The sequence below is a fragment of the Mesoplodon bidens genome (assembly GCF_964165515.1).
Source record: "Mesoplodon bidens genome assembly, chromosome: 5".
Taxonomy (NCBI): Eukaryota; Metazoa; Chordata; class Mammalia; order Artiodactyla; family Ziphiidae; genus Mesoplodon; species Mesoplodon bidens.
The window spans coordinates 109,407,775-109,416,502 of NC_138161.1; the positions used below are offsets into that span (position 1 = coordinate 109,407,775).

General features: G+C 51.5%; 1 protein-coding gene across 1 annotated transcript; it reads left to right on the forward strand.

Moving 5' to 3' along the window:
* The first annotated feature begins 2,021 nt into the window (after nt 1-2,021).
* FAM43A (family with sequence similarity 43 member A) lies at nt 2,022-6,925 on the forward strand. The gene has a single exon (XM_081235923.1). The coding sequence runs from the start codon at nt 3,179-3,181 to the stop codon at nt 4,463-4,465; it is 1,287 nt and encodes a 428-aa protein (XP_081092049.1). The 5' UTR covers nt 2,022-3,178; the 3' UTR covers nt 4,466-6,925.
* Nucleotides 6,926-8,728: the final 1,803 nt, after the last annotated feature.

The following is an 8,728-nucleotide window of genomic DNA, read 5'->3' on the forward strand; positions in this document are numbered from 1 at the left end:
CCGCATGAAGCCCAAAGAGGTGCCTCTCGCGGAGGCTGAGACCAGGCTTAGCTCCCACCACTGGTCCCTTCCTCTTCCTGCTCAAACACTTCTGGTCCCTGGACCTCTGAGTAATTTGGAAATGTTAACTGCTTGAACATGATGCCTGCTTTTGTAGAGTCTAGACTTTGAGATTATGGACCAGCTAAAGGTCACTTAGCACAGGTTAATTTGGTGGGTTTTTTATCGGAATTTTTTGTGTGGAGCACATACCATCTACTTCTTTGCCACTGCAAGATATTCCAGAAATGTGAGCAGAAGAGGAATTAACCTTGGTTTAAATGGCTTATTATAGTCCTAACCAGCTCATTCCAACACGGTACCTCCATTAACCTGTCAGTGTAGCTGAGGAGTAAGGCATTAGAATTTTGGTCTAATGACATTCTGGGACCAGCCAGCCATGAAAAGGCCATTCCTTCCCTCAGAGACTAGGAGGGCATGATCAGGAGACTTCCTTGTTTGATCAGGAAATTTTCTTTTTTCATTGTCACAATTGTCAAATGCCATCCTCAACTACACATGTGCATCCATTTTTATGTTCTATAATTTTGCTGTTCTCTATATCTGGAAAGCCCTTTAATTCTTCCCTCCGTGACAAAATCCTGTCCATATTTCAAACTTCACCACCTCCATGGAACCTTTTCTGATTTTCCTAGTCACAAAGAACCTTTTCTTCCAGCTTCTCAGAGTACTTTGGGTCTTGTCTCAAGGCATTTAGTTTACTCTGTCTTCTTGTTTACATGCATGTTTCATCCATTCATTCAACAATTAAGTAGTGTCAGGCACTGGGGGAGATAGGGTGCTCTCACAGAACTTACATTTCAGAAGAAGCCCAGAGGTGGGTGAAGTTTACATCCTTCATTGGACTGGGAGCTTCTTGGAGACAGGAATTAGGTCTGTTCCCAGCTCAGGGCCTGGTACCAAAAGGTACTCAGGAAAGTTAGTTAAATTGAAACGCAGCACCAGTGACTCTAGAAAATTGGGTTAGTGTTCAAAGAAAGGTTAAAAGTTAGTAAAGGGAGAGGGCCAGAGAATTTCCATGAGGAGTTACAGTTGCTCTGAAATCAGAACCTGGCATGGAAGCCAGAGCCATCCAGATCCCCAGTAGACTGGGCCTGGGGAGCGGGAGAGCCTACTCTCCTCCTCTGGGATGAGCTTGGGAGTTTGATGCAGGGTCACCTGGACATTTATCACACATTCCAGCTAGAAGTGGTTTTGCTTTGATTGAGCAGAACGTAGAGGCAAGCCGGTTGTTTTGAGGACCCAGAAATGAGTTACTAGCCAAGGGTCAAGCCGGCCAGATGATTAAAGCGGCATTATCTAGCTGGCACAAGAGAAAAGCATGATTAATGTTAATCATTCTCTGTGGAGGGTGGCTGGGCCTTATTTGACACAAATAAAAAACACCATTTGAATTTTTACTAGGAATTCTCATCCATAATGTGACAATGATGTAATAAAACTGAATGACTGGCCTGCCAAATTATAAGCTGAGTTCTAACCACACACAAGCATGACTTAGAAATTGAATATATCTCAGAAAACTGCTCTACTCTGAGGCCTGACAGAAGGAGGGGGCACTGCTGGGGATTAGGAGCTGGAAGCACCTTATTCACCAAACACATACTATAGTGTTCACTCTAATCATCCTATTACCACTCATCTCTCTTTTCACTATCTGCTCTTTGCCTGTGGAGAAAGGGCTCCAAGATAGTGAAAGATAAGTCTCAGCGTTTTCTTTGCCCCTCTTTATTTTCTTTAATAGAATAAAATTCTGGGAAAAAAAATTAAACAGCACCCAGTCAGTTTCAGAAAGCTATTACACACGGAAAGAATCACTATTTCCCCAACCTTTTTGTATTGCATAGTGTAAATCCCACCTTCCACCACCTCCCCCAGAAGTTCCGATGGAGACACACATCAGTGAGTTGCAATTCAGGCTGGGGGTGGAGTGTCAGAATTCAAGTTGCTTTTCTTGCGGGGTAACCAAAGGTCTTGGCGATTTTTGTAGATAAATTCTACAGAATTTCTGCTGGTAAACTTCGGATTTAATTGCCAGGCTGGACCGTTCTCCCCTTTCCCTCAACCAATGGCTGCAACCAGGTCCCTTTAAGAGACCAGGAACCCGCCGGGCTTCCAAGCCCGAAACAGATCCTCTTCTCTGCTCCTCCCCTGTCCCCGAGCGGCGAATGGTTCGCGCCGGCCTATATTTACCCGAGATCTTCCTCCCAGACGGCAAAGATGTGAGGCTGGCGAGGCAGCTACCGCTCGCGACACCGGAGGGGGCGCGTTGTAAAGGCGGGCAGCCGAGCCAGGGGATCCCGGGAGCGCAGTCGGACACCCTCCGGAGGGAAGAAATGAGGTAGCGACCATCCCCGGAGCCGACCATGCGCACGCCCCGCCCTCGGAGCCCGGCGCTGCCCTGGCGGAGCCAGCCCGGACAGTGAGCCGGCGAAGCCGGAGTCCCCGGCGTCCTGCGGGAGACAAGATGCAGTGAGCCACGGCGGGACTGCTGCGCTGGGCCCGCCGCGGCCAGCCGGACCCACCATCTGAGCGCACTTGGGGCAAGCAGCTGATTCTGGGACCCGCTCAGCCGAGGGGCTCTCTGCCTCCAGCACCCCTTGGGGGTGGGGAGCACCGACCCCTGGGCACACTCGCATTTGAGTTTCCGCGGTTTCTGGCCCTAGCCCTGGGGATTGTGTATGTGAGTGTGAGAGGGGGCCCCTTTTCACCTTCGCCGAGGAGTTCCTGCGTATTCTCGCACCATCCCGGCTGCTTTTGCTGCACGCGCGCATCCCTTTTTTCTAAAGACATTTTCTGCTCCACTCTCGTGCTTTCTCTCATTTTGCTTGCCCAAGACTTTTTGCCCTGGTCCTGCCCAGGCTGGGGTAAATCTGTGTGCTCCCCCCCCCCCAACTCCTTGCAGTTAAATCCTCTTTAAAAAATTTCTACCCCTACCTCTTTCGGCGGGGTTCTCGAACATCTCCCCCGCCCCCACTCCCTCCGACTGAGCCACTCCCAGCAGAGTTTTATTTTTCGGTCTTGCCCCGGCCGGGCCCGGCCGGGGCGGGTGGCTCAGCCGGGCTCTCAGTCGGCGCTCCGCCGCCGCCGCCCAGCTGCGCTGGGGCGCCCTCCAGAGATGCTGCCGTGGAAGAAGCACAAGTTCGAGCTGCTGGCCGAGGCGCCGCCACGGCAGGCGTCCAAACCCAAGGGCTACGCGGTGAGCCTGCACTACTCGGCACTCAGCTCTCTGGCACGGGCGTGCCCCGAAGGCGCGCTCAGCCGGGTGGGCAGCATGTTCCGCTCCAAGCGCAAGAAGCTGCACATCACCAGCGAGGACCCAACTTACACCGTGCTCTACCTGGGCAATGCCACCACCATCCAGGCCCGCGGCGACGGCTGCACCGACCTAGCGGTGGGCAAGATCTGGAGCAAGAGCGAGGCGGGCCGTCAGGGCACCAAGATGAAGCTGACTGTGAGTGCGCAGGGTATCCGCATGGTGCACGCCGAGGAGCGTGCGCTGCGCCGCCCGGGCCACCTCTACCTGCTGCACCGCGTTACCTACTGCGTGGCGGACGCGCGACTGCCCAAGGTCTTCGCCTGGGTGTACCGGCACGAGCTCAAGCACAAGGCGGTAATGCTGCGCTGCCACGCGGTGCTGGTGTCCAAGCCCGAGAAGGCGCAGGCCATGGCCCTGCTGCTCTACCAGACGTCAGCCAACGCTCTGGCGGAATTTAAACGGCTCAAGCGACGAGACGACGCGCGTCACCAACAGCAGGAGCTGGTGGGCGCGCACACCATCCCGCTAGTGCCCCTGCGCAAGCTGCTCCTGCACGGACCCTGCTGCTACAAGCCGCCGGTGGAGCGCAGCCGCAGCGCGCCCAAGCTTGGCTCCATCACCGAGGATCTGCTCGGCGAACAGCAGGAGCAGGAGCTGCAGGAGGAAGAGAGAGGGGTGCACACGGAGGGCTGCCCGGAGGAGGAGGAGGGGGATGAGGAGGAGGACCGAGCCGGGGAGGGAGACCCGGCAGAGCAAGAGGCCGAGGCGCAGCGGGCGCTGGTGGTGGCCATGCACTTCGAATGCGGGGACTTGCTGGACACGCTGGAGAGTGGCCGCGAAGAGGTGCTGGGGGGCGGCGGGGTCTCGCCGGGCCCTGAGCCTGGGTCGCCGTCTCTGCTGCTGGGCAGCACCTCCGACATGAAGGCCGAGCTGTCCCAGCTTATTAATGATCTGGGAGAGCTCAGCTTCGGTAACGACGTGCGCAGCCTGCAGGCCGACTTGCGGGTGACGCGCCTGCTGTCGGGTGAGAGCACGGGTAGCGAGAGCTCCATCGAAGGAGGGGGCCCGGAAGCCACCACTACCACCGCCGGGGACCAGTCTGACCCCGCCGACTGCACCAGCCCAGACGAACCCCACTCGGGCTGAGCTCCCAGCAATGTCCTGTGCGCGCCCCTGTTGCCCCATCGTGACCCCCGCGTCTCTCCACCACTTCCTTACCTTCCCGACCCCCCCAAGAAAGGGGAAAGGGGACACTTGAGGCCCAGACCCTCCCCCACCCCCATACGTTTGGCTCTGTTTGAAGCAGGGCTCAGATTGCACGTGGAGATATGGGGGAGGGAAACCCTACAAGGAAGGGGAGAGAGGCAGCCCTCTGGGGTCTGGGGAGGGGAAGGGCAGCTGGTGTTAGCAAAGCCCCGCAGGCGTGAGGTGCCTGCTGGCCAGTTTCCTGTTTGTGGGCAGCTGGGGCCTGAGGAGGAGGGGTTAACTTCCTCCACCAGCCCCCAACTGGGAGCGGCCTGGCACTGTCATTGACATGTCATTAAAAAAAAAAAAAGGATTTGCTCTCAAGGTTTGAGGCTTTAGTGCCACCTCCTTGCCCCCAGTCTTTTTGGTGCGAGAGCTTGGGTTGTTTACCTCAGACTCAGACCCTTGAAATTCTGCCAAATTCCTCAAATAACTGGTGGGGAAGGGAGGGGGAAAAAAAGAAAGTTGCATTTTGTTTACAAGACATCTAATATCTAAAAAAGGAGTTTTCCTTTAGAAACACAAACACCTTGCTCCCGCTCAAAAGATCTCGCTCCATGATACTGTGTAAAATATTTTTGCACTGTTGTGAAGTATTTTTGACATTTTTTTTGTACATAACTGTGTTCTCAGAGTCCAATGTTTATATCTTTTGCTGTGCAAAAGGGACATGTAAAATGTTGTTCAGTTGTATATACAGAAATGTGTATAAAACATTTTGTTATTTTTAAAGAGTAGGACTGCTCTGGTTCTGTTTGCCTGCCAGTGGGGAGAGAATAAAGAGGAAAATTTAACAGAACAGGTGAGCGTCTAGACCTGCTTGAGAAAATGCTTGGCCGTGGGGCTGGGCGGCAGAGGGTGTGACCATGGCTGGGATGAGGGAGGACAGTCTTTGTCCCTTTCGGGGCTTGGAGGTAATTAGGGAAGGGGAACCCACTCTATGTGTAGCCTGTGGCCTTTCTGGTCCTCTGCAACTCTGTGTGCTGCAGCTGGGGCCATGTTCTTCACTTACTATTAGTTGTGTGAGCATGGGCTTTTTCTGGCTTCTTTGAGGACATTCTTGGAGATGCCGCGTGAGTTCTGTTCCTCATTGCCAAACCTGTGAGGTTATTTAGGGAGGGGTGACTTTCAAGGTCTTCTGAGGTTTTACCACCTCCTTCTGTGGTTCACCTTTTCCTTTCCAGACAGCTCAAGGAGCTTTAAAGGTGTGAATTAGAGAGCTAAGGAAAGTCCCCATGATGCTCTCTGAGGAGTGGGAGCATCTCTGTTTTTCCTGGGAGGAAAGTCAAGGAGAGAGGAAAGTGGGGAGGTTCCAGTCATGGCTTGAATGAGTCATGGTGCACGTGGGGTGGGGTCGGGGCAGGGGCAGGTGGAAGAGCCTATTTCCTTTCCTTCTACAACCCAGCATGACCCAGTGGGAGAATGGTTTGGAGGTCAAGGCGGAGAAGGACTGCTAGAGCTTGGTCTGTGTGTGTGTCTTAGCGTTTTCATGCTTTCCGTGTGTTTGTTTCTGTTGTAAACTCCAAACAGATGTCTCTAGTTTGGCTACACCCGATCAGCTGGAAGCTGTAACAAGATTCTGCCAAAACTGTGCCTTCTGCAAACTTTTTTCCCTTTGCCCTTATGGGCCCCTTTTCCTATGTTGCAGAAATTGATCGCTCTCCTGACCTTCCCTAGTGTAGTGTCCCGAGGCCCTTGGTTTTGTTTTCATCATAAATATGTTCTGAGCCACTAGACCCAGTGATCCTAAGGAGTCTGGAATTCACTGGAGCCATAGAGGAAGGGGGGTGTTAGATTTTCTTCCTAATTAACAGGAGTGGTTCAGGCATAAGATGATCTTTAGAAAAGCAAAGGGTGGGTGGGTGTGTGGGAAATTGAAAAATATTCAGAGTCACTTTCTGAGGGCATTAGAACAAGACCTATCTTATATTTCTCTTCTATTATATTTTGGTTTAGTTGAGAGTCCCTATCCCTTTCGCTGAATACCTCAGCTACACATTATTGGATGATGTTTTCAAACCCCCAGGTAGAGAGAGGGCAGGAAAGTCAGCTGTGGGTCATTGCTAGTTTGCATGGTTAGATTTCACATTTCAGTAATTTCATATTTCAAATTATTTCCATGCACTGCCAGCTCCTTTGCTGTTTGAAACTGATGAGAACATTAATCATGGTGAAGATCATTTGATGAATACTTGGGGGTGGGGCAGGGTCTTCATGTCTTCCTTCTTAATCCAATTGATGTGTCCAGTGAGAATGCCAAGGTGGCTTTCGTCTGTGACTGATGGGGGTATGGTGGTTGGTCAGAAAGTTCAGACAAATGACATTTACACCAACACCATCAATAAATATAAGGTAACTGTCTCTTTAAAGTCTGATTTTTCCTGTTATCTGATTTATAAATAGGGAAGGGGTGTTTAGGGGGTGAGGAAGGAGAAAGAAGAAAATAAGCAGACTGCAAAAAAACCAGCTTTCTCTTTCCCTCCCCCGACCGGCGCCCTCCCTTTCCCTCTTTCCTCCCCTCTACTTTTTGGCTTTTATCCCCACTGCACCCCAGGGCTCTGGCTGATGTAATTCTAGAAGAGATGCGAAGGTGATACATGATTCACCTCTTCTTACATCTCAGTCTTCCAGGGATGATGACATCACTAGCGTAAGGAGAGATGTTTTAAATGAAAAAACAAAACAAAACCGGAAAACCAATTTACTCTTGACACTCAGAGGGAAAAGAGTGGTGTGACAAAAGCACAGCAAAGTAGAGGAAATACACGTTCCAGAAAGCACCTGAGGTCTGGTTTATTCATCAAATTTAGCTTTTCCGTCTCGCAAGGTGAGGCTCACGTTTCTCCTTTACTACCTGATGGTACTTTAAATGCAGTGAGACTCTTGCCGCAGTCTTCCCCAGCCTAAGTAATCCTCGGTGTCCAACACTGCAGCCTTGAGTGCACGAAACACGGAGTGACTTCTGGCTCAAAGAGAGATAGTTGCAGGGGTGGCCGCATGCGTCCACGGAGGAGGTGTTTCTCCACCTCCCTCGGCACAAACATCCCCTGTTTGTACAATTTCTGTGTGTGTTGAGGCAGAAGGAGAGAGGAGTAGGACAGAGTAAAATAAACAATGGTATTACACAGCCTCTCAACTATCACAGTGTCAGGCAACACCCACTCTACACACACGCATGCTCCCCGCTAAAGAAAACCTTCCCCCTCACTGCCCCTCAGTCAGCAGACGAGTAGATTTTAAACAAATTAGAAAGGCTCTGTTATACTGAGAAAGCACAATGCCCTCCCAGGGACGGAGTTGCTTTTAAGGGTTCTACTTGTGAAAGGAGAAGGAAATGGCTGGTAGAATCCACCCCTGGCACCACACTGGAGATTAGAAAACCTCCTGGGAGTCACCAAGAACCATGAGAAACGTAACAATTCTATTAGGAGCTCGTTGCCCTCATTTCTAAAGGGTTTAGTAATGTAATAAGGAGAACTCTTTCCTCTGTGTGATATGCAACTGTAGCCTTAGCATCTGCTGGTAAGTGATGCGTGACAGAGCTAGCAATGTGCGTGGTCTGTTGGTGCTAGGAGCCTTGCCTGACAACGTGGGAAACTACTCTGGGCTCCAGGCGGGCAGGAGGCCCCTAGGGCCAGGGTGCTCTATACTCTTGGCACCAGGTTTTTCTGTACTTGGCCACATCTGTCTCTAGGTATTTTTTGATTTCCTCTCTGATTTCTTCAGTGATCCATTGGTTCTTTAGTAGCATATTGTTTAGCCTCCACATGTTTGTGTTTCTTTCAGTTTTTTTCTTATAGTTGATTTCTAGCCTCATAGTGTTGTGGTTGCAAAAGATGCTTGTTATGATTTCAGTTTTCTGAAATCTACCGAGGCTTGCTTTGTGACCCAGCATGTGATCTACCCTGGAGAATGTTCCATGTGCTCGGCCCCACCTGGATCTGGCTTTATGGTTAGCTGGGGCCTTTCCTGCTCCTGCTGGCTCATCCATGTTCATAATGTGCCTGGGACCAACCCCACTTCCTGTCCTCCCCCCACCCCCGCCAGCTCTGGAGTGACCCAATCTGAACAGCCTTGACTAACCATCATTTTGGTGGTTTGAATGGCTAGGTGGCCCTGCAGCTTGGCACTAATTCCTTCACAGCTCTAGGGCTGCTCAGTGGC